The following is a 25783-nucleotide window of genomic DNA, read 5'->3' on the forward strand; positions in this document are numbered from 1 at the left end:
CTGTCCCACATTTAAGCAACAACAGTAGAAGACGCGCATAGCATCTGCTGCCAATTAATGGCCAGCTGAGAAGAGCATTGAGACACATCAACACCAGCTGCCTATTAATTGCTCCCATGAACAATGTTGCACCTAGGCCATCACTGCTACTATACATGAGCAATGAAAGATGGCAGAAACAACAGTTTTCTCATTTTAGATTACTTTTTTTTAAAAATGAAACCTCATCACAATCATCACTAAGGCTGTCCTCATTTTTCTGGCGTGCTTTAATTCCGCAATCAGGCATTTACTGCAGAATCCAATACATGTTTAAACTTGGAAATAAGTCACACTGTGTTCAATGGAGCTTGCTTCCCGGTAAGTTTACAAAGGATTAAAGCTTTAGGACTGGAGCTCCCATAAGTCTACACAATCTTAAGGATCAGCTCGAATAATAAGATGCCCAGTTAATTCATTTATTAAATTTATATCCTGCCCTTCCTCCCCAAGGAGCTCAGGATAACAAACAGAAAGTAATGAAACAATAAGGCTGCTTGGACGAGTGAAACCGACCACCTGATTCCTTGATCCTTGCCCATCCTGGCTCATCAAAGCAAGCTGGGGAGTGCTGGGTGATGGTTAAAGAAGCAGTTATTAAACTGCTTCTTTAAAAACCATATTTGGACCCGGCCAATATGGCCAACTATTGCCTAGTCTCAAATCTTCCATTCTTGGGCGAGGTGACTGAGCAGGTGAACAACTCCAGGCATGCCTGGAGGATATGGACTATTTGGATCCCTTCCAGTCGGGATTCAGGCCTCATCATGGGACTGAAACTGCTTTGGTTGTCCTGGTCGATGATCTCCGGTGGACCAGGTACCAAGATGAAAGCTGTTCCCTAGTCCTGCTGGATCTCTCCACGGCCTTTGATACCATTGATAATGACATCCTTCTGGACTGTCTAGGGTAGGTGGGAGCTGGGGGAACTGTTATACAGTGATTCTGCTCCTTCCTCCTGGGCTCTGTGCAGAAAGTGGTGTTGGGGGATGAGTGTTCAGACCCCTGGGCTCTCACTTGTGGGGTGCCTCAGGGCTCCATCTTCTCCCCCATGCATTTTAACATCTATATTAAGCTGCCGGGAGAGATCATCAGGGAGTTTGGGCTGGGCATTCACCAATATGTGGATGATACCCAGCTCTACCTCTCCTTCAAACCTGAACCAGTGAAGATCCTGAGTGAGTGTCTGGAGGCAGTTGGATAATGGATGGCAGATTGAGGATGAATCCTGACAGGACAGAAGTACTGTTTTGGGGGGACAGGGTGTGGACAAGTGTGGGGGATTTCCTGGTCCTGAACTGTGCCCCTGAACTGTGATGCCCTCCCTGTGAAACACCCTCCCTTCAGATGTCAAGGAAATAAACTGACTTTTAGAATACATCTGAAGGCAGCCCTGTATTGGGAAGTTTTTCATGTTTGATGTTTTAGCACGTCCTGATATATGCTGTGAGCCACCCAGAGTGGCTGGGGAAACCCAGCAAGATGAGCGGGGTATAAAATAATAAAATAATAATAATAATAATACAACAGCTTACAATGCCAACACAGCTACAGACTGGGAAGGATCTAAATTTAAAAGGCTTGTTGGAAGAGGAAGGTCTGAAAAGTAAGGCACAAAAAAGACAACAGAGTCTGCATCTGACTAATATTCAAGAGGAGGGAATTCCAAAAGGTAGGTGCCACAATACTAAAGGTGCTATTTGTTGATTAGATTATACATCTGAGTTTCTATCATTGCCATCATCCCATGGGTATAAATTTATGTTGAACGACTGTTCTGAAACAGGAGACATGGGCCATAATAGACAAGTCGGAAGAAAATCCTCTTTTATTAGAGCCATCCAGCTTGGCTGCCCTCATCACTGCCTCTGGTGAGAGCGAGCTCCACAGTTTAAGTACACAAAGAAGTACTTTCTTTTGTCTTCCAACACTCAGCTTCACTGGATGTCCATGAGTTTTAGTGCCTTGATATAGAGAGAAACTTCCCTCTATCCATTTTCTCCAAACCATACATAATTTGATAAAAACTTAGATTATGTCGCCTCTCACTTTTGTGCTAAACTGAAAAGTCCCAAACACTGCACGTTTTCTTCATAGGGAAGGTGTTCCATTCCCTTGATTGTTTTGGCTGCCCTTTTCTGAACCTTCTCCAGCTCCGGAATATCCTCGTGGATGTGAGATGATGGAACTGTACACAGTCTTCCAAATGCAGTTGCACCTTTGCACCTTTGCGGGGAGGGATTGGATTGGGCAGAAGTGTCCTACCACCCAGCCCTGCCCATCTCCATTAGCTGCCCTCCCCCCGTAAGGTGTCATCTGCAATTCTGATGAGCATTCCGTCAATTTGTAACAGTGTTTGATGGGAAATTGTGGGAAGAGGGGGTAAATAAACATTAGAAGGGCCAATATGGAGTGAACGGTGTGTGCAAAGTAACAGAAGAAAGAGTCTAAGCTGGATGGAAAAATTGTTGGCCTACTCCCCAGCTGTTGTTGGACTACAACTCCCATCATAGAATCTTAACAGTTGGAAGGAACCCAAGGGTCATCTAGTCCAACCCACTGCTATGCAGAAATCTCAGCTAAAGCAACCATGACAGATGGCCATCCAACCTCTGCTTAAAAACCCCCAAGGGAAGAGAGTCCACAACCTCTCGTGGGAGTCTCCCATCATCCGCAACCACTAATCCTGCTAGCTAGGGATGATGGGAGTTGTAGTCCAACAACAGCTGGGGACTCAAGTCTGAGAAACAGTGTTCTAAATTTTACTTAAACACACAGATAAGCATATGCAGATGTTATGCACATCTGTGCCTATGGGCCCATTCCCCCAGATCCTTTAAGAGCCAAGCAACACTAAGTTCAATGGGATTTACTTTTGCATATGTGAGCATCAGATTATTGCCTAATATTTATTGAATCCTGTTGATAGGCCTACTTAAAGCCTAATCAAGTATTGCAACTTAATTGGATTGTGAATTGCACTGCCCTCTCTTCTAACACCACTAATTAGCATCCTCATTCAAGTGCTTACTACACAGTGATATCTTGAGATGTTTTGGTCAGGCAGTGTATGCTCATTCATGCTCCTCTTGGTATGAAAAGAGCTTCCTCTGCCAGCCACAACACAGAAGTACGTGGGTTTTCAAGCCTCTTCAGAAAATATTTAATTGTGTCCATAAAACATGCCTAACCCCGGCCATTTGTTTGTAAGGCCACCAAACCCTGACTTTTCATTTGACCTAGAATCATAGAATCATAGAATCATAGAGTTGGAAGAGACCACAAGGGTCATCGAGTCCAACCCCCTGCCAAGCAGGAAACACCATCAGAGCACTCCTGACATATGGTTGTCAAGCCTCTGCTTAAAGACCTCCAAAGAAGGAGACTCCACCACACTCCTTGGCAGCAAATTCCACTGTCGAACAGCTCTTACTGTCAGGAAGTTCTTCCTAATGTTTAGGTGGAATCTTCTTTCTTGTAGTTTGTATCCATTGCTCCGTGTCCGCTTCTCTGGAGCAGCAGAAAACAACCTTTCTCCCTCCTCTATGTGACATCCTTTTATATATTTGAACATGGCTATCATATCACCCCTTAACCTCCTCTTCTCCAGGCTAAACATGCCCAGCTCCCTTAGCCGATCCTCATAAGGCATTGTTTCCAGGCCTTTGACCATTTTGGTTGCCCTCCTCTGTACACGTTCTAGTTTGTCAGTGTCCTTCTTGAACTGTGGTGCCCAGAACTGGACACAGTACTCCAGGTGAGGTCTGACCAGAGCAGAATACAGTGGCACTATAACTTCCCTTGATCTAGATGCTATACTCCTATTGATGCAGCCCAGAATTGCATTGGCTTTTTTGGCTGCCGCGTCACACTGTTGGCTCATGTTAAGTTTGTGGTCAACCAAGACTCCTAGATCCTTTTCACATGTACTGCTCTCAAGCCAGGTGTCACCCATCTTGTATTTGTGCCTCTCATTTTTTTTGCCCAAGTGCAATACTTTACATTTCTCCCTGTTAAAATTCATCTTGTTTGTTTTGGCCCAGTTCTCTAATCTGTCAAGGTCGTTTTGAAGTGTGATCCTGTCTTCTGGGGTGTTAGCCACCCCTCCCAGTTTGGTGTCATCTGCAAATTTGATCAGGATGCCCTTGAGTCCATCATCCAAGTCGTTGATAAAGATGTTGAATAAGACCGGGCCCAAGACAGAACCCTGTGGCACCCCACTAGTCACTCTTCTCCAGGATGAAGAGGAACCATTGATGAGCACCCTTTGGGTCCGGTCAGTCAGCCAGTTACAAATCCACTGAGTGGTAGCATAGTCAAGACCGCATTTTACCAGCTTCTTTACAAGAATATCATGGGGCACCTTGTCAAATGCCTTGCTGAAATCAAGGTAGACTACATCCACTGCGTTCCCTTCATCTACCAGGCTTGTAATTCTGTCAAAAAATGAGATCAGGTTAGTCTGACATGATTTATTTTTCAGAAATCCATGCTGACTATTGGTGATCACAGCATTCCTTTCTAGGTGCTCACAGATTGTTTGCTTAATGATCTGCTCCAGAATCTTCCCTGGTATTGATGTTAGACTGACTGGGCGGTAATTATTTGGGTCCTCTCTTTTCCCCTTTTTGAAAATAGGGACAACATTTGCCCTCCTCCAGTCTGCCGGGACTTCGCCTGTTCTCCAGGAATTCTCAAAGATGACTGCCAGTGGTTCTGAGATCACATCTGCCAGTTCTTTTAATACTCTTGGATGCAGTTCATCTGGCCCTGGAGACTTGAATACATCTAAACTAGCCAAGTATTCTTGTACTATCTCCTTAGTTATTCTGGGCTGTGTTTCCTCTGCTGAATCATTTCCTCCAAATTCTTCAGGTCGGGCATTGTTTTCTTTATCGGAGAAGACTGAGGCAAAGAAGGCATTGAGGAGTTCAGCCCTTTCTGTGTCCCCTGTTTGCATTTCACCATCTTCTCCTCTGAGTGACCCCACTGTTTCTTTGTTCTTCCTTTTGCTACGAACATACCCATAGAAGCCTTTTTTGTTGCTTTTAACCTCTCTAGCAAGCCTGAGTTCATTCTGTGCTTTAGCTTTTCTGACTTTGTGTCTACACGTGCTGGCTATTTGTTTGAATTCCTCTTTGGTGGTTTCCCCCCTTTTCCATTTTTTGTACACATCCTTTTTTAATCTTAACTCAGTTAAAAGTTCTTTAGATAGCCACCCTGGCTTCTTTAGGCACCTTCCATGTTTCCGTCTCATTGGTATTGCCTGAAGTTGTGCTTTTACTATCTCCCTCTTAACAAACTCCCAGCCATCATGAACTCCCTTTCCTTTTAGTATTACTGTCCATGGGATCTCACCCAGCACTTCCCTAAGTTTTATGAAGTCGGCATTCTTAAAGTCAAGAAATTGAGTCCTAGTATGCTTGGCTTCTCCTTTCCGTTGTATAGTAAACTTCAGAAGAGCATGATCACTTGCACCTAATGATCCTTCCACTTCTACCCCATTAACCAGGTCATCGACATTGGTTAGGACCAGATCTAAAATGGCTGTTCCTCTTGTTGCTTCTCCCACTTTCTGGACAATGAAGTTGTCTGCAAGGCCAGCGAGGAATCTGTTTGACCTTATGCTCTTGGCTGAGTTTGACATCCAACAAATATCTGGGTAATTGAAGTCCCCCATTACTACTATCTCCCTTCCTTTTGCATGCTTGGCCATCTGTTCCAGGAAGGCATCATCTATGTCCTCCGTTTGGCTTGGGGATCTGTAGTAAACTCCCACAATGAGGTCACTATTATTCTTCTCTCCCTTAATTTTGACCCAAATGCTCTCACTTTGGCTTTGAGGTTCTAAATCTTGGATCTCTTCACAGGTATACACATCCCTGACATATAACGCCACTCCTCCTCCTTTCTTGTCTGGTCTGTTTCTCTGAAATAGATTGTATCCCTCCATTTTTACATTCCAATCGTGGGACTTATCCCACCTAAAACTATATTATCACTATCATCATCAACAAAATACTTTTATGCATCTTGCAAAGTAAATAACACAATCCATGTTGCCAGAGTTCAAAAAGATTCACAAATTAGACTGCAATCCTAACTCCACTTGCCAGGGAATAAGCACCAATGAATAGAACTTTCCTCTGAGTTGCATTGCACTGTTAAGACTCCCAAAATACACTCATGGATTAAGTGACTTAAATTCAACAGTCTTGCTTGTTTTAAGATGGTTCAGCATTCACTCAGAAGTATGTGAGACAAATATTACTTATTAATCATTATGACAAGGATGCCTCTGAGTACCGGTTGCTGAGAAGCACAAGTGAGAGAGTACATTTGCACTTTTTTGGTGAGTTTTCCATACGTGTCTAACTAACAGAAGAAGAGCCTGTCCAGCATCCTGTTATCACAGTGGCCAACCAGATGCTTGTGAAAAGCCTGCAAGGAGGGTATTAGCACAAAAGCACTTTTCCCATGTGTGACTCCCAGCAGCTGGTATGCAGGGTCATACAGTGCTGCTTCTGACAGTGGAGGTAGAATATAGTCATCAGGGTTAGTGGCCTTGGCTGGCCGCTGTTGGAAGAGAATGCTGGACTAGATGGGCCTTTGGTCTCATATGGCAGAGCTCTTCTTATATTCTTAAAGCACACTGGAAAACAGCACTATAAATGGGAGCTGGGAGAAGAAGCTTACAAAAGACACCCAGGCCCTCATCCACCATGCCCACAAGCCAGATCCAAAAATCACTAATGATGGACAATATGCTGGGCTTAGTTGCCGGAGACCCCAAAGTTGAGTGATCTGCTTCGAGTAAGTCACCACCCCCTTGCCCAAGTGACCTCACCATGCAGCTTGTCTGGTTCACACACCCCTGGCTATCATAGGATGACTACAATATCAAGTGGCGCCTGTATGTATGAGCCATCACTATCATGTTGGCCCAACACACTGCTTTTCACTTAAACCAGTTCACACATTCCGCAGTCAGGCAACTCTTGCACAATTATCAGTCTCAGCAATCCAGTGATCCGCATTTATGTGCAAACCAAAAAAAGTCCAGATCTAGACATTCTTTCCAAGGCTACTGCTAAGCACGGCCTGAATACAGTAGATCCACCTCTCATATCCACTGGGGAAATCCAGATGGTGGAGACCACATTATATACATTAGCAACGCAAGTTGTGGACAAAATATTCCAGCATGCAAATATATGAACTGCCAGCATCCAGCAACAAGGGAAGCTGCCTCAATGCCCTACTGGTTTCCCTGAAGCATCTAGGTGGCCACAATTGAACTAGGTAGACTCTAGGTTTGATCCACCATTCCTAATGGCTAGTGAGCATCTAAGCACACCAGCTTCGAGCTTGTAAAAGTCCACGCATGACTAGGATCTACAGAAACCACTTGTGTGTGCTTTATTTCTAAAATAAACATTGCAAATATAAAACAGGTCTTCCTATTACATAAACTTTTCAGCATGCACATTTCACAGGAATAAAGACATCACAGGGGGAAATATTTAAAGCAAGACATTCCGTATCTGACACCTTCCCTTCATTATCCGCACCTTTCATTATCCACATTCCAAGAGACTACAAAGAAAGAAACTTGTAATCAAAAGGGCCCTTTTGCCCACAGAGTTCAAAACTAGCAAACCTCATCCCATTTACAATGTTTAAGTGCACAGAGAGAGAGAGAGACCTTATTCTGTGTATATACTGGACCGCCAATGACTCACCCCTTAAAAGATAGCTTTTAGAAACTTTTTTTTTTAAGATTAATATTGTCAGACAAGGAACACAAGCAGACTCCACCACATTCCTTGCTTCTTGACACCGCAGTTTGCCAGCGCTGGATGACCAGTATAGACTTGACTGGTAACTAACAAAGAGCAAGAAGGTAAATTCACCCAGCAGAGAGTGGGAGGGGAGCTGGCTGAAAGTTGAGCAAAAGATCCACGGAGCAGAGAAGTTCGTTCATCTGTTTACCGGCTTTAAAACAAACAACAGAAAGGAGCGAAGGAGCGCGATCCCAAACCTGCTTACCTGGGAGCAAGTTCCACTGAACCTAATGAGACTTACTTTCGAGTAGGCATGCACAAGATCGCACTGTAGGTTACAAAAGTAGTGTTTTGTCTAAAAGGCCCTTTGAGTTTCAGGACTCCCTCTAAATGCAAAGCGTGCACATTAGCCAACCCTATTTAAAATCGGGGCGGGGTGGAGGGGGGGGAGAGTAAAAGAAGTAGAAGCTTGTCTCAGAAACTGCATGCCAACTGCTCCCACATTTTATAGGCAGACTTTCCCCCCCCTAACACAAAACACACAGCATCGTCTTATCACAAGATTCCAGCTTCCTGTTTAACGCTATAAACTGCGTCCACTCTTCAATTTCGCCCCCCCCCCCGCTCCGATCCCTGCACTTACCTGTTTCTTGGGTCACCCAAAAGCAGCTTCTTCTCCCCAACGCGCCTCGTCCGCTGGGATCCCTTGCTTTCTCCGCCCCCAAGAGAAAAAGTAAAGCTTTTATGCAAAGCACACACGCACGCATACAAAACTCCGTGAGGAAGATCCAGCGATGGATGCGCAAAGTTTCCTTCTTCACCAAAAAATATCCACGCAGCAAGGGGAAGAAAGTTTTAAGTTGTTCGCTGCAATAATACTAATAATAATAACTGGCGACGCGGGGGGGGGGGGCGGTGCTGTGAGAAAGGGGAGAATCTGGATGGTGGCGAAGTTTTGTTGGGGAGTAGCAAACAGGGAGAGAAAGAGAAGGAAAACCGACTCCGCCTTCTCCTCCCCCTTCGCTAAGAAACACACTCGTGCGTCCCAGCGGCGCTGGGGAAAGTTTTGGAGAAGTTTGAGAGAGGAGGCATAAAATTCGGGAAGGAGGGCAGGACGGGCGCTGGGACAGGGGGCGGTTAGGGAGCCAGGAGGGTGGGGAAAGGACGTGAGGGAGGGGATTGGAGTCCGGATTATAAAGCGAGGAGGAGCCGGAGTGGCGGTCGGGAAGCGCGCGCGCGCACGGCGCTCTTTCTCTGGCGCGTAACGCGGAGCTGCTTGGAGGAGCCGCCGCCGACCTCGGAGTCACGGCCCAGGAATGCCAAGAATGCGGAGCGGCCGCTGCCACGGCAGGGCAGGAGACGTCGGCGGGGACTTGGCTTTCTTTCTTTCTTTCTTTCTTTCTTTCTTTCTTTCTTTCTTTCTTTCTTTCCTCCTTTCCTCTACCCCCCTTTTTTTACACGGCTCACACTTTATATATTTATATATAGCGCAAATGAATGGAAGAGAGGAGTGTGGAAAGGGATTTTTTTTTTTTTAATTCGTCCAGCCCAAGCCAAGGATGATGCCTTCCAAGTGCGACTCTTTCCCGAGGAGGGCAGAGCAGATGCCAAGGGAGGGAGGAGGAGAAGGGAGGCGCCGAGGTGGATCGCAACGCGGGTGGGGATTGCTCTGCAGGAAGGCGCGCTGCAACCGCGGGCACAGTGGGGAGAGGAGAGCAAAAACCCGATCGCTGGCAAATAAGCCTGGGGTGGAGGGGGGACACACACTTCGGATCTGTAAGGGTCTTCCTGCCGCAAAGCAAAAGAACCGGGAAAGTCGCGCTGTTGTGTTTTGTGCGTCGCAGACGAGGGGAGGGAGGTGCTTCCCTGACTCTTAAGGAAGTTTGGGCTTGGGGAGAAGGCGGCCTGGAAAAAAAAAGAAGCCGAAAGGGAAGGTGGCGGCTTTTCTCCTCCGCGGGTGGGAGCGGAGTTTGAGAGGGGTGGCGGGACTTGGCGGACGAAGCCAGGCTTCGCGGTTTCGGCTGGCCCCTTTTATGAAAGAGTTCCCTTGAAAACCGCCTCGCAGGCCTGGTTGCAGGGAAAGGCCTTCACAGTTCTGTCCTTAGCTTGCATTTTAAAAAGGATAGCTTCCAACTCCGGGGAAGGAACTTAAGGCTCCATCTGCACTATGCATTTAAAGCAGGATCAGTCGTGGGTCTTTGTTTGGGAGGTGTTAGGAGACTCCCCATTCTTCCCCACAGAGCTGCGGAGGTGGATCCTTCTTCCCAAGAAACTCGGGGATATTGCCACATGCCCACAAGCTTTTCACAGAAGACATTGGGATATACTTGAAACGCCATTATGTCACATCAAGTGCCACTCCGGCCTTTACATATTGTCAAGGCCTGCTCTGCTTCCTATAGTATATACCATGTGGTGGACCATCAACCTTCAGGCCTGATCCTGCCCTAGTGGTCTGCTAGCCAGCCTGATCCAATTTGGTGGCAGCCACCATGGGTTAAAAAAAGGCCTGCGATTTGGACTCTTAATTTCTTCTACAGTGGTACCTCAGGTTACATACACTTCAGGTTACATACTCCGCTAACCCATAAATATTACCTCTGGTTAAGAACTTTGCTTCAGGATAAGAACAGAAATCGTGCTCCAGCGGTGCAGCGGCAGCAGGAGGCCCCATTAGCTAAACTGGTGCTTCAGGTTAAGAACGGACCTCCAGAACGAATTAAGTACATAACCAGAGGTACCACTGTACTTTAGATAAGACTCAAAAGCTTTTCAGTTGCTTGTCCTTCAGAGGGTTGCAGAGGAAGTTGCATGTTCATTGTTTCCTCGTGAAAATCAAATTTTTTTAAAAAAGTTTTGTTTTGTTTTGGAGCGCAAAATGCTAGCAGGGATGGAATATTTTGTCATCATCATATTGGATTTTCAACCTCTCTGCCAAGTCCAATGCCACAATAAGGATTTGAATTAACCATCCCACATCGATGGTGCTATGTTTATTTGCTTTACATGAGCCTGCCCTCAATTCACTTCAAAGTCAAACACAATGGTATTTGTTGCTAGAGAGAAATATAAATGTATTACAATATGTTAACAGCTCAAAATATACCCCTGCCTGGATGTGCATGATGCTTTAGTGTAGAATTCACATGTTGATATGCACTTACATACATTTCTACGTATGTGCACTGTGGACAAGATGCATCATACACTCACAAACAGTCAGAGAGTTGACTTCTAGAAATTCTGGAGAAGGAGATGAACCTTGAATATTGTTTGTGGTCACAGGTTTCAGATGCAATTGTAGGCATATACACATGAAAGAAAGCCCTGTTGGAAGTATCGCTACCAAGGGAATATGGTTAGTACAAGAAGTTAGAATTAGTAATAGTAGTGCTTTATAGTTACATTAAAGCTATGATGCGGGGTTGAGGAACCACTGGCCATAGCTGTCAACTTACAGATTTGAAAATAAGCGACCAGCAGCCTCGAAAATAAGGGATCGGCAGCCTCGAAAATAAGGGATCAGCAGCCAAAATAAGGGATTTTTCGGACCAAAGGCGGGAAGCCCAGCCAGCAGCCAAACAAAGCCTCATCAATAAGGGACAACAGCGGGGCATGGCTCTAGGGATAAGGGACTGTCCCACCAAATAAGGGATGCTTGACAGCTATGCCGCTGGCCCTCCAGATGTTTGGCCACAACTCTGAAATGGTAACGTGGAATGCCTTGGTATTGTGAGAAGTTTGAGGTGTGCATACAGCAATGGCACCTCATACCCAGAGCATTCTTTTGGAGGGGGTCTGGGACCCTTTAGTTAGCCAACTGCATTTCTTATCCTGGGTTTGGACACCTGCTGATAAGGTGGTTAATTTATTGTCTATCACTTAGTCATGGGCAGCAGGGCTTCAAGATTGGCCACCAGTTAAAGGAACACTGGTGTCTAGTCACTTGGTCCTAGAGAATGTTTAAGTTTGCAAAAAAATAAACGGGACTTGGAAACTCCATGAATTGTAGCATAGATCAAGACTATGGAAGATGGCTATTTCAGAAACCTGCCCATTGTTGTTTTGAGGGCTTCCCAGTCACTAAAGGGATGTAAATTATAAGTTTTTTTGCTTTTCCCTTTGTTCCTTGTTTTCACATCCTACCTGTAAATAAAATATTATCAAGGAACAAACCTGGCATGCTTGTTGGCTTGTCCAAATCCAAAAATAATATCTATTCTTGGCAGAACAAACCCCCATTGACCACTGGCTAGAACAAATAGGAGTTGGATTCCAACAATTACCATAATTCATAATTATGGGAGGGGTGGTGAACCTGTGGCCCTCTGGTAATTTTTGGATTTGGACAATTTCTGGTATTATTTTTGGATTTGGACAAGCCAACAAATTGGCCTTTCCAGATGTTGCACCAACCATGTTCTTAGAAAACTCATCCCGTACAGTAGATGGAGAGTAAATGAGAGCCACCCTCGAGAAAAATTCACTACTGTACTTTATTTTATTTTATAATTTTTATTAATTTTCTTTTTTCAAAACAAATATCCAATATCATTGTTAAACATAGGTTTTCCAATTCCCCCCCCCCCTCCCTGTTGACTTCCCTCAACTACCATTTCTGGTTTATTACATCAGATGATACATTCTGCTGTTTATATACAATTTTATGTTATCACATTGTTATACTTCTTGTTCTCTGTAAATAAAATTGAAAATGTTTAAATCCTGCCAGCAAGACCATTTCTTTCTGTTGTTTCTGCAAATATATTGTAAAGAGTTCCCATTCTTTCCCAAAGTCACTATTGTCCTTTTCATGCAGTTTGTCCGTTAACTTTGCTAACTCTGCATAGTTCATCAACTTGTCTTGCCATTGTGCTTTTGATGGTACTTCTCCGGTCTTCAAACTGTACTTTAAAACATACAAAAATTAAAATACCAAGACAATATTAAAATTAACTCAACTTTCTAAGCATCTGGGGAGGCCACATATGATAAAACATTTGGCTGTTAACTTATGCCCCCTATGGTCACATCCACACTGTACATTTGAAGCACTTGTACATTTAAAGCACTGTTAAAACCACTTTTAACAGTTATGGATTCCCCCAAAGAATCATGGGAGCTGTAGTTTGTTAATGGTGCTGGTATTTGTAGCTCTGTGAGGGTGCTGCATTGTATGGTGTGAATGTACGTTCCTTACCTTGCAAAAACAAATAAATGAATTCTGCTAAAAACTACAGCAGCTCTGCAGTAATTGTTAGTTGCATACCTGGTGTTAGGTACTGTGCTGAATCCTAGAACGATAGGATCCAGAATGCAGCAGTCTGATTGGTCTGCAGGAGCCACCCCATCCAGCTCCAGGTGGAAGTGAATCAGCGACCTGATTGGCCTGCTGGAGCAGCCAATCAGGCTTCTGGAGGAAGTGAATCCACAACCTGATTGGCCTACAGGAGCAGCCCGGAATTAGCCAATCATGCGGGGCCCATTGTGTAAATAATGTACGGTATATATAGCTAGACATTTTGGGGAAAGCTTCATTCATTGCTACTATGAGCTGAATAAAGAGCATGAAATTCATACTGAGTGTGTCTTCAGTATATTTCACCTGGAATGTACTGAAATCTAGAATGTACTGAAATCTAGAATGGCCACACGCTCTACCCTTTGTAGAGAATCGCTGGAAGGAAGTGCAATTCAGCCACTGCCATGTGTTTAAATGGGCCTGTAGAGATTGCCTCATGGCATTAAATTCTGGATGACCTTCAGTATACATATTGAAATCTCTCCATACAGATGGAAACTTTTGAAAAAGGTTCCAAGGTAATATTAACCAGGTTATACTGTTTGTTGTGCTGCATAGCACAATGCCCTGGAGAACTTTGCATGCCACACCCTGAGTTGGTAAAAGGAAGGAAGGAAAAGAAGAAACATTCCAGATTTGGGCTGGAACTCCTGCAAGGAACACAGATAAGAAGATAAGACCTGGATGAACAGGTCTAAGTGTGTGTGAAGCCATCTATCTATCTATCTATCTATCTATCTATCTATCTATCTACATCATCTATTCCTGGTGGTCTTTTTTTAATTCAAAAGCAAAAAAATACTATTTAAAACATAGGAAAGGGAAAACAAAAAACCCACACAATATAGAAGGCACAGCAAAGAATTAACAGTCCCAGATTTCAATTTATATACACTGAAGTTGCCAAAAGTCCATAACTGCTGGTGTGTGTGTTTAGGTCTTTGCTGGATGCACGTGTAATAAAGTCATGCCAGGTGACGTAAAATTATAGTGGCTTTTCTTTTCCTTATGAAGCTCGGATATTATGTGTAATTTTCTCCACTACTGCTAACGTCTAAATCGTTCTGTACTTTGTTGGTAAGTTATGGCTGTCCAGAGCTTTTGCACTGCCAAGTTTTTGCACAATTTGAAAGTGTGAAATTAAGTCCTTAGACTTGATATCCTTATTATGTCCCATAAGCATAGAAAGCAAAAATAATGCTAGAGTAAATTCACTATTATCTTCTGTAATACTAATCATTTCATTTTGTACATAAGACCAAGCCCTCATATCAGAGTGCATTCACACCAGAGGTGATGATATGTACCTTTAATCCCACATCTCCTCCAAAACACAACTGATCGTGGAGGTAATGAGAGCCCATTCCATGTGCGCCCTTTACCACTGATGTGATATTTTTTCAGTGGCCTCTTTAATATTAGCAGAAACCATCTCAGGGTTGCTTGACCTCAATTTGTCCCAATCTCTGTCTTCAATCACGCTTCCCAGATCTTTTCCCCATACTTTTTTTTAACCACCATTTTGGATATTTAACAAGATTTTATATAAATCAAAAGCATAATTTGCTCAAGGCTCACCAGTGTTCAAGTGCTCATGTTTTTGTATTGGTATCCTTCAGAATATGGGAGAGTTGGTACATTTTTCAAAAGGTAATCTTTTTATAGCTGCACCAACAATGTTCTAAAGAGGCAACTGTTACTCTGTTGCAGTGAAAATAACACTTTTGCAGAACCATAAAGACCAGCCCATTTCTTTTTTTATTCCAACATTTACAGTGCTACAAGTATCTTTTTTTGTTTTTTTCATCAATATGTGGCATTTCAAATGCCTACGTATCAAATAAAAAGCATAACAATTTTTTTACTTGATACACCGGAGTTTCAAATGTCGCATGTTGATGCAAAAACAAATAAAATTGGTTTGTAGTACTGTAAATTATGGCATAAGCCACAAAACTGGAGGCGGATGCCTACATTTCTATACATGGTCTTTTCACCCTGATATAAAATCTACCACATATACACACACACACACACACTTTCATCTAGCTTTGATTTCCTTGGTAATGGATGGAAAAATGCTGGTATGGGATTTTGAACCAAAACTATCGAATTTTTAAATGAACAGAGCTTGAGAAAGGGCTACTTAATAACACAATTCCCTTGGCATCTTCTGAAGATGCACACACTTTTATGAGTTTAGAGTATGCATCTAAAATGGCAAATTTAAGCGTGTTTCCAATGATGGCTGCAAAACCTATGGGGATATTGGGCATAAATTTCACATTGAGATAAATCCTTCATATTTATGTTATAGATATGGCTCTTAAAAGTGGTTATTTAATCCTGGTGATGCGTGGAATATATAGTGCTTGAAGTAAACATATGAATTGTATAAATGTACAAGGCCTTTAATAATTAACTTGATTAATAAATAACTGGATCAGGCTTGGGTACTCTGCATCTCGACTTTGGGTGCAGCAAAAGGTCTTAAACCCAAAGAATTTACTAAGGTCTGGTCCACATAGAGTTGCCAGACCTCCCAGGTTGAGCAGAAGTTTTCATGTTTGCCTGGGTGGCAAGGGGAGGGCTTGAATCTCTAGGTAGATGAGAGCAGCTTCAGTCCCTGCCTTATCCAATGAACACTTAAATGTCTTTGGGGGTTGAAATATACTCGGAGTATATTTGGGCCCGACGTGATTGGCTAATTCTGAGATTCACCTGTAGCCCAATCGGGTTGCGGATTCACTTCCACCTGGAGCTGGATTGGGTGGCTCCTGTGGACCAATCAGACTGCTGCATTCTGGACCCTATTGTTCTAGGACCAATCAGACTGCTGCATTCTGGACCCTATTGTTCTAGGACCAATCAGACTGCTGCATTCTGGACCCTATTGTTCTAGGACCAATCAGCCTGCTGCCTTTTGGATCCTATTCAACTCAGTACATAACAGGGGTTTTTCTGAACAAGCAGTAATGTATTGTGGCACCTTAAAAAGTACCAAATTGCATAATGACATACGAACTGGTGAAGAGGAATACAGTGGTACCTCGGGTTACAGACGCTTCAGGTTACAGACGCTTCAGGTTACAGACTCGGCTAACCAGAAATAGTACCTCGGGTTAAGAACTTTGCTTCAGGATGAGAACAGAAATCGTCCTCTGGCAGCATGGCAGCAGCAGGAGGCCCATTAGCTAAAGTGGTGCTTCAGGTTAAGAACCGTTCCAGGTTAAGAACGGACCTCCGGAATGAATTAAGTTCTAAACCCGAGGTACCACTGTATATGTGTGGGAAGACATAGAATCTCAAGGCTCATTTCTCATGTACAACCATCTTGGGACCAATGTCATGTGTACAAATTCTGGGTGTTGCACAGGCACCAAATATCCTTTCAGAACTCTTAATACACAACATGTACATTAGCAGAAGCTACAGCCAATAGCATTCATGCTGCGCAAGACGGTACTTTTTAAATTTTGTGATGTGCGCCATAATTAATAAGTAAGTTTATTTTTCCAATGTCTGATGTGCCAACTAATAGTTACATTTAGTAATTGTTCTTTTCTTTTTTTTCTTTTGGAAAAGGAATTTGGATTACACAATGCTGGAAAACAAACCTGTTGTCATGAAGCATGAGCTAACATGTTTTAATACTTTATGGCTTACAGTTGCTAAAGCAGCACACTGAGCCAAATAGTTTTCACTAGGTTATCAACCATAAAAATAAAAAAGACATCAAGCAAGATAACAAACTCAAGTTGTAGACTAAAAACACCATTGTTTTTTCTCAACATTTTGGAATTTTCTCTCATTTATCCCTGGAGACTGAGATGCTGATGTGTTCTTATTTATAGAGCCATGTTTCCTATTTTTGATTATAATTTTCCCAATAATTCAAGAAAATTGCTCCAGGCGAGAATTCTCAGACTCCATAGTAGCAGGGCAGGGCCAGTGTGTGTGTGTGTGTGTGTGTGTGTGTGTGTGTGTGTGTGTGTTATTTAAATCAAAGTTACTTGGAGTGCAATTCTAAACATGCCTAATCAGAAGGAAGCACCATTGAGTTCCATGGGCTTTATTCTCAGGTAAGTGGGTATAGAGCACAGGTGGAAAATCTCAGGTCCAAAGGGCTAAATGCAGCCTGCCAGCCTCTTTATCTGGTTCTCAAAACTCTATCCGAGCCATGTCCCTTAGACCACAACTCTCACTGGCCCTGCTCTGTGCAGTGGTGGACTTTGGGCTCTCAGATTTCAGCAGCGCCCTGTGCGACGCTAGAATCTGGCACGCCCCACCTCTCTCACTCCATTCCACAGCATTGTTGTGGCGCCCCCTGCAGCACAGCACCCAGTGTGGCTGTACCGATTGCACTACCCTAAAACCGCCTCTGCTTCTTGGCCTCCTCTAGTGATTTTACCCAGCTAGAATGTGCCCTTGAACTGTGATAACATATATTCCTTGCCTGGATGGAGGTTGGAGAGTGATGAATGTCTGGGCACACCCACCACTGGAATGTGGCCCCTGGAAGGCTATCCACAAAGGAATGTGGCCCTTGACCTGAAAAAGGTTCCCAGCCCCAGGCAAATGAAATAAAATATCTCACGTAATGGTTTCTGATTCTTAGGTGATATAACCCCGCCACAACCTACACATCCAAAAAAGAAAAAAGCATGAGGTCATTGCTTTTGAAATTATTGCCTTGACTAGCTTACAGACTCAGGTCTTTCCTTTATCTGTGCAAGTCGGCACTTAAGAGTGCGAACATAAGCAGTTGCTTTTTCAACAGTGATGGGAATACTGATCTTCTGCCTGAGCTGAAGCCTGTTAAGTTCCGTTTAATATATTTTAATGGGATGCTAGCATGGATAATGGGGAAAGGGTCAGTGTAAGAGGTCTGAAGGCCAGTCACAAACTGAAGGGTGAAAGGAAACATAATAACCATTTGCATCTGCCTAAATGTCTATTCAAAAATGAGGATACGTTCACATGAAATGAAAATATGTGTTAAAAAATGTATGTTTGTCAGGGCTGAGGAATGGCCCATACTTCATCATTAGCATTCTGCTTGCATGAATCCTTTTCCTTCCGCAGAGGTGGATAGGATTGATTAAGTGCAGGAATAAGGATTGTAGCCTTATTGCTACACTGATGCCAAAAAGCAAACTATTCCAAACACCATGCTAGAGATGTTCCAGAATGTGGTAATCTTTCAAAACAAGATCTAATATCAGTCATCTGACAAACCTGGTACAGCTAGAGTCCTGGTTATACAGCACTCCTAACATTTTTTATTTAAAACCCCCCCACTGTAGACAGATTTCTGCTTTTCCTGTATAAAAGCGAACAGAATTGTTTTGCCTTTTCCTGTGGAAAAGGGAATCACCTAGTGGCAAGAACAGATAAGGTATTCTGATCTTTGTATTTCAAAAAATCAGGCAAAGCTCATAAATGAAAGGAGCACATTATCAGTTACAGAATAGTTAACATCTTTATTATTGCATACATCCTGGACTTAATTTTAAGTGGAATGACCTGAGAACAGTTGCTTTCAAATATATATGTGCCCCATCTATTCCACCTCCCTGCTCTTGCAGTGGCCAGCCAAATGCCTATGAAAAGCCCATAAGAAGGACCAATAACAACAGCATTATCCCCATTTCAAAGCACTTATTTCTTCAACTTTAACAATCCCATGACAAGCACAGTTTTAAATAGGGACTTCATATTTCAATCTTACGCATGTTTACTTAGAAGAAGCAAATCCACAATATCTTCATCCTATGCCGAAACCAAACTTAATTACATGTAACTGAACTGAGCCCATCATCTTCCCATTTGCCTCTATATTTATTCATTTCTTATCTACATGTTTCCACTTATTTTACGAATTCCTATGCCCCACAAATAACCCAGAGATGCATTTTAAATACAGTGGTACCTCAGGTTAAGTACTTAATTCGTTCCGGAGGTCTGTTCTTAACCTGAAACTGTTCTTAACCTGAAGCACCACTTTAGCTAATGGGGCCTCCTGCTGCTGCCATGCTGCCAGAGCACGATTTCTGTTCTCATCCTGAAGCAAAGTTCTTAACCCGAGGTACTATTTCTGGGTTAGCGGAGTCTGTAACCTGAAGCGTATGTAACCCGAGGTACCACTGTAAAAGGACACATTCTACTCATTGTAAAAACATGCTGATTCCCGGACCGTCTGCGGGCCGGATTGAGAAGGTGATTGGGCCGCATCCAGCCCCCGGGCCTTAGGTTGCCTACCCCTGAACTAAATAAAGAAAACAAATCTCTCTGGGTGACACATCACAAAAAACAACCTTGTGCTCCCCAGTCTCCACTGCTGGTCTCATCAGCAGTGAGGACTGGGCATAGCAGATCCGTCCAGGCATAAAGAGCAAACAAAGGGGGTTCCAGATTCCGCACAGCCTTTTCGTGATTACTGTCTCTAATCCACGAGAGTTCATGCCATGCTAAACTGGTTAGTCTTTATTGCTGTGGTGGCTCATCTCTCACCACGCCTCATGTTGTGGACCACAACTCCCATTACCCCTGACCATTCCCCATGCTCGCGGGGGCTGATGGGAGTTGTAGTCCAGAAGGTTTGGCGGGAACCCACGACGCGGGCTACCCTCGCTTTACAATAACTCCTTTGTTGCCTTTTGTGACACGACTCTGAAAGGAACTCTTGGCGCGTTCGCTGTTGGATAAAAAGAAAGCGCAACGTCGCCTCCCGCCTTTATTTTCCGCCCTCCCAGCCAATGAGGTTTGAAGAGGAAACCCAAACTCGCCACTCAGAAGCGAGGTGTCGTCACACCCGCCGGTGATTCCCTATTGGCTCAACTGAAGAACGCAGGAAAGAGATTGACATTCGGGGCTGGCCAATCGGTGTCCCGGCTTGTCCTCCGCTAACCGCCTGCGTCGGGGAGATGGTGGCAGGTTTGAATCCTCTGTAAGCGCTGAATGAGGAGCGAAGGCGAGATCCTGGGTGTTGCAGCGGGAAACGAAGGTAGGAGAGCGGATCTTCCCGTGGGAGGGGAAGGATGGACTCAGAGAAGAATATATGTCTTGCATTATTATTTTTATATTATGCACAGCTTTCATTGTATAGTTTATGTGTCTGTTTATCGTGTGTATGCATGTATGTATAGATAGATATTTATCTATTTAATGTGATGTTCAGAAGTTTAAGCCTCATGAAGTTCCATAGGGCTTACTCCCCAGTAGAAGTGCATACGTTTGCACTGACGTTCTTCAATAGATTTCTAAAAAGAAAGAAAGAGGGTTGCAGGGAAGACTTAACCACGCACTTCAATACATGTCTGCTCATAAGAAACTCTCGTTGCATCCAGTGGAGCTTCCTCTCAAGTAAGCGGGGGAATAGAATTGCAGCCTTACTTCCAGGTAGGTGTAAAATCTAAAATGAATGGAAATTTTGAAGCGGTGGGAAACTGCTCCCCACCCCTCTCCACCTGTCTGGGAAACACAGTTTTGGGAGGGTTCAAAATGTTGCATTTTGCAGTACTTGTGGGTTTTGTTTTGTTTTTTGTAAGTGCTCTTTACATATCAAAATAATAATAATAATAATAATAATTTATTATTTATACCCCACCCATCTGGCTGAGTCTCCTCAGCCACTCTGGGCGGCTCCCAATCAAGTATTAAAAACAATACAGTGTTAAATATTAAAAACTTCCCTGAACAGGGCTGCCTTCAGATGTCTTTTAAAGATAGGATAGCTACTTATTTCCTTCACATCTGAAGGGAGGGTGTTCTACAGGGTGGGTGCCACTACCGAGAAGGCCCTCTGTCTGGTTCCCTGTAACCTTACTTCAAAAGCCACTTTGTCATTCCAGGAACATAAAACCAGCTTCCGGGCCCAATTCAAAGTGCTGATTTTGACTATAAGCCTTAAATGGCTCAGGACCGCAATGCCTCAAGGTCCACCTTCTCTCCATATAAACCGCCCCAGACTCTGCATTCATCATCTGAGGCCCTTCTTCATGTGCCTCCTCCATAAGAGGTTTGGATGGTGGCAACACAAGAACAGGCATTCTCTGTAGTGGCTCTTCATCTCTGGAATGCTCTCCCCAGGGAGAAGCCTGGCACCTTCATTATATATTTTTACATTAAGGGTAAAAATGTATCTGTTCTGCCTTCTAATACAGTGGTACCTCTGGTTGTGAACGGGATCCGTTCTGGAGGCCTGTTCGCAACATGAAAAGAGCGCAGCCCGCAGCAGCGCGTCTGCGCACGTGCGGGTTGCGATTCGCCGCTTCTGCGAGTGACGTCATTTTGCGTGAGCGGCGAAACCCGGAAGTAACCCTTTCCAGTACTTCGGGTTGCTGCGGCACGTAACCTGAAAGAACGTAACATGAAGCGGACGTAACATGAGGTATGACTGTAATTATTTGGTTGGTTACCATAGGTTACCAGGAAATTTATGTAGGTAAGTAAGTGCTGGTAGAAAGGGAACCTATCTGTTTGTCCAGTCTCCTTAGAGACTGGTATTGAGAGTCATACTGCCTCTGATCCTGGGTGAATCATGTAGACATCATGATTACTAGAAGCCATTGGTAGACTGATCTCCCATGAATTCGTCAAATGCCCTTTTAGAAGTTGTCTAAGGGACCATTGGTTAGTGGGTCATGCTGCCTTACTCAGAGCAAAAGCAGCATCAGCTTCTTTTTACAGTGTGTTGAGTCCCTCATGCGGAGAATGGCGCTGGGCACCTTTGGAATGAAGGGCAAGATATAATTGTAATTAATATTAATCATTATACCCAAAAAAGATACAGTGACATATATAATCAAAACAATATAAGATCATAAAAACATAGTGCCTGGCAATGGCGTACCTGCATAGTGGATCAGCCAAAATATGATGGTGATCAACTCACCTAGGACTGTCTCAGTCATCACAGTCACTGACTCCTTTGCAAGTTAAGCTACATCTTAGCTGTTCCTAGGCAGGGGATTGGGGTTGTGAGGAGCAGTGTAAACCTTAATTTTCTGCCCTTCTGTCGATTCCTTCGGGATGAGTGTTAATTATGCCTGCATTTTTGGTGGTGTAAATTACACTGTGCTCTGTGAACGGGGCCAGTGAAATTAAGGGAGTTGGGTGCAGCACAACTTTGTTTATCCCTCTGCTTGCACCCAACACACCCACTTCCTGCCTTGACAACCCCCCCCCCCTTTTTGACCTCCTAATCAGAGGGGCAGCAGAGCTTTCCTTTAGCCGCCATCAGTAGATTTGCCAGGGTAGGTCATCCATGCCAGCTTGAGGCCTCTTCAGCTGGGGAGATACACCACATCATTAAAAAAGAAAATATTTTATTAAGATTTTCCTATAATAAAACTGCAACTACAGGAAATGCAAACGGAATAAGTAAAGTATGGAGTGCTCTCTTAAAAGTAATTCATGGCCCTTACCACCCACAGAGGACAGTAGTTCTTCCCAGCTCTCACCTGAGATCTTTCCTTTCTTCTCTCAGCCTCTCACCCAGGCCCCAGACATAGGACTCCAAAAGGAGAAGAAAAACAAAATAAATAAAAAACAAAGGAAAAAGTGAAATAGAGAAGAATAAAATAAAAAGAACAAAAGAACAACAACAATTAGCAAATAAAACACACAACCACATCCTGATCTCCCCCATATGGCCCATCTGAAGGTTAGGATTCCAGCATGACTTAAAAATGTTTGCGTACTTGGTTTTATTTGTATAAACCACTTAAAAATTGGCATTGATGTTAAGTGGCATATAAATTACAGTGGTGCCCCGCAAGACGAATGCCTCGCAAGACGGAAAACCCGCTAGACGAAAGGGTTTTCTGTTTTCAGAGGTGCTTCGCAGGACGAATTTGCTATGGGCTTGCGATTCCTGGGGTTTTTTTCCCGCTCCCCACCCCCTTTTTCTAAGGCACTAAGCTGCTAATAGCCTTTTAGCAGCTAATACGCTAATCTCTTAAGCCTTTAATAGCCGCTAAACCGCTAATAGCGCTAATCCGCTAATGGGCTTGCTTCGCAAGACGAAAAAACCGCTAGACGAAGAGACTCACGGAACGGATTCTTTTCGTCTTGCGAGGCACCACTGTAGTAATAATAACTGAGGGCTCAACCCACACACCACCTTTCACCTCAGCCTTCGGCTCTGTAGTCTCTGTAGTGAACTAGTAAGACCCCTGCCCCATGCCCCCAGCCCACTTTCTTTTACACACACATATATATCACCAGTCAACAGTATAACAAAACAAATAACATACATAAAAGAAAACATTTCTATACATAAAAAATTCCTTCCACCTATAATGACTTCCACCCACTTTCTAAATTAGTACATAACTGAGGAATAAGACTTACAGACACAGAATCTATCCTTTATTTCAATCATATGGACCAGTCTTTTCCAACCTAGTGCCCTTCCAACAATTTGGGCTGATAGGAATTGTAGTCCGAAACATTTAGATTGCACCAGCTTGGCAAAGGCTAGCAGAGAAATATTTGTGGACACTCAAAAGGGCAATGGCCACTTAAGGTCATTATTTTTCTTTTCTTTTCTCCCCCCCCCCCCCCTTTGTGAAGCCTCCTGTTCCTTAAGGGGTCGGAATCTGACGAGATGAGCTGGGCTGTGGAAGAGTGGAAGGAAGGCCTTTCCACAAGAGCCCTTCACAAGATTCAAGAACTTGAAAGTCAACTTGAGAAGCTCAAAAAAGAGCGGCAGCAAAGGCACTTTCAGCTGGAGTCTCTGGAGGCTGCTTTGCAAAAGCAGAAGCAGAAGGTAGTATAACTATATAGATATAAATATAGCACCGATTTAGGGGACAATCTGATATTGCTAGTATATTCTCATAATTTTTTCATTGCTTCAATTAAAAAGGCACATACTGGAAATATGTAGTATTTCTGCTTCTAGCAAGTTTTTACTGTTTAATGACTAGAAGCTGGGAGGGGAAGAGCCACAGTGGCCAGAATCACCATGAATGTCATATATTATCCTTGGGCGCAACTTAAAAAGGACGACACTATAATTTATGTACAAGGACACTACACTGGCTAGCTTTGGTTTAACACTTAGATTAGGCTTTTCATATTCCACTCCAATGTTATGTTGATATCCCATTGAAAAACAGTCCGGATAAAAATAGTAACTCTTCTCCAGAACTGATTGAGGTGGTTTTTCACAGAACAGCAGTGAAAATCATCATCTTCATCACTTTTAATTTGTATACCGTCTTTCTAACTTACAATACCCAAGACGGTTTACAAGCTGAAAAAAACAAAGAGTGTACACCTTATAACAATCTACTGCAATACAAAAATGTGATAATAAAACATAACTTTAAAATAAGCAACCTACATCAAGTCATACTGGGTGTGGCTGTGCACTCTTCCAATTAGGTGGAAAATGAAAAAAACGAAGGAGCGACGCTGAAGAGAGAAAACCAGAACCTGATGGAACTCTGTGACAGCCTAGAGAAAACCAGGCAGAAACTTTCTCATGAACTTCAGGTGAAAGAAACACAAGTCAGCGTTCAAGAAGGACAACTCCTCTCGAGCAAGAAACAAACTGAAAGGCTTGAACAAGAACTTAAAAGGTGAGGTTCTACTAGCTGAGCTCCTCCCAACCAGGGGTAGCCATCTTTGCTCTATTAGATGCAAGGGGACGCGGGTGGCGCTGTGGTCTAAACCACAGAGCCTAGGGCTTGCTGATCAGAAGGTTGGCGGTTCGAAGCCCCACGATGGGGTGAGCTCCTGCTGCTCGGTCCCTGCTCCTGCCAACCTAGCAGTTCGAAAGCATGTCAAAGTACAAGTAGATAAACAGGTACCGCTGTGGCAGAAGGTAAACGGCGTTTCTGTGTGCTGCTCTGGTTTGCCAGAAGTGGCTTAGTCATGCTGGCCACATGACCCAGAAGCTGTATGCCGGCTCCCTTGGCCAATAAAGCGAGATGAGCGCCGCAACCCCAGAGTCGGTCACAACTGGACCTAATGGTCAGGGGTCCCTTTACCTAACTTGCTTCTAAGTGAGTGTGCAATGGATTGCTAAGTAAATTATTTGAGCTTGGATCACAGTGAAATCATGGCTAACTTGTCCCAACGATTTTAATGTGACCTAAGTTCAGCTAATTTAGTCTGAATCCAAACTTACATTTCTTATTATTAAGGTAACTTTCTATGCCTTTATTTATTTTTATTAAAAAATAGATACAAATATGAACTAGAAAGAAGCCAGAAAACTTTTGCTGCTGCAGATATATCTTTCAATAGTACACCACAGAAGAACTTCGCTGCTCCTTCAACACCAAGCCACAATGGTATGCTTTGTTTTTATCTTAAGAACTTTATGGATAGAATTCCTAGATGTTTTTTGTACCCATATGTTTTTAAAAGTTAACAATGGTGCAATCCTGCCCACATGGCCAACTGTCATCCATATTATATATTAATTGTGTCCTGTTCATCTTGAGGGCAAAATGCCCAGACAGTGACTGTGTTCACATGTAGTGGTAAACCGAGGTTCTTAAAAAGCAAACACTTTATAATTGTGCATATAAGCATTTTCAAACTTCCTGGAAAATCAAGAAGCCATTTACAGCATTATTGAGGTTTTTATCAAAATGCCACATGAATAAAACCAACCTTATTAACGTAACAAATAATGCTT

At 43.4% G+C, this 25783-nt stretch overlaps 2 protein-coding genes and 2 long non-coding RNA genes across 7 annotated transcripts in view; 2 read left to right on the top strand and 2 right to left on the bottom strand.

The window, feature by feature from the left end:
* The window catches only part of PTPN14 (protein tyrosine phosphatase non-receptor type 14), a 518691-nt gene extending 509451 nt beyond the window's left edge, over positions 1-9240 (bottom strand). For 2 of the 3 annotated variants that reach the window (XM_083433272.1, XM_083433271.1), the window contains exon 1: positions 8467-9070. The gene's annotated coding sequence lies outside the window, so the exon portion shown is untranslated. Of the gene's footprint in view, positions 1-8466 lie in introns of all 3 variants that reach the window. The other variant, XM_083433273.1, reaches the window with a different exon arrangement.
* A 1346-nt stretch (positions 9241-10586) lies between these two features.
* Positions 10587-12550, top strand: LOC310674317. The gene is made up of 2 exons (XR_014509523.1): positions 10587-11271; positions 11509-12550. It is a non-coding gene; the product is annotated as an uncharacterized lncRNA (long non-coding RNA).
* A 7423-nt stretch (positions 12551-19973) lies between these two features.
* The window catches only part of CENPF (centromere protein F), a 39212-nt gene continuing 33402 nt past the window's right edge, over positions 19974-25783 (top strand). Inside the window, exons 1-4 of one of the 2 annotated variants that reach the window (XM_083433265.1) lie at positions 19974-20131; positions 23704-23899; positions 24520-24716; positions 25324-25433. In XM_083433265.1, the coding sequence (XP_083289391.1) occupies positions 23738-23899; positions 24520-24716; positions 25324-25433 (469 nt within the window). In that variant the 5' untranslated portion in view covers positions 19974-20131; positions 23704-23737. The remainder of the gene's footprint in view (positions 20132-23703; positions 23900-24519; positions 24717-25323; positions 25434-25783) is intronic. The other variant, XM_083433266.1, reaches the window with a different exon arrangement.
* LOC310674315 lies at positions 20179-22628 on the bottom strand. The gene is made up of 3 exons (XR_014509521.1): positions 22590-22628; positions 21687-22410; positions 20179-20387 (listed from the first exon to the last, which is right to left on the bottom strand). It is a non-coding gene; the product is annotated as an uncharacterized lncRNA (long non-coding RNA).

This window comes from Podarcis tiliguerta, assembly GCF_965153285.1.
Source record: "Podarcis tiliguerta genome assembly, chromosome: 3".
Lineage (NCBI taxonomy): Eukaryota > Metazoa > Chordata > Lepidosauria > Squamata > Lacertidae > Podarcis > Podarcis tiliguerta.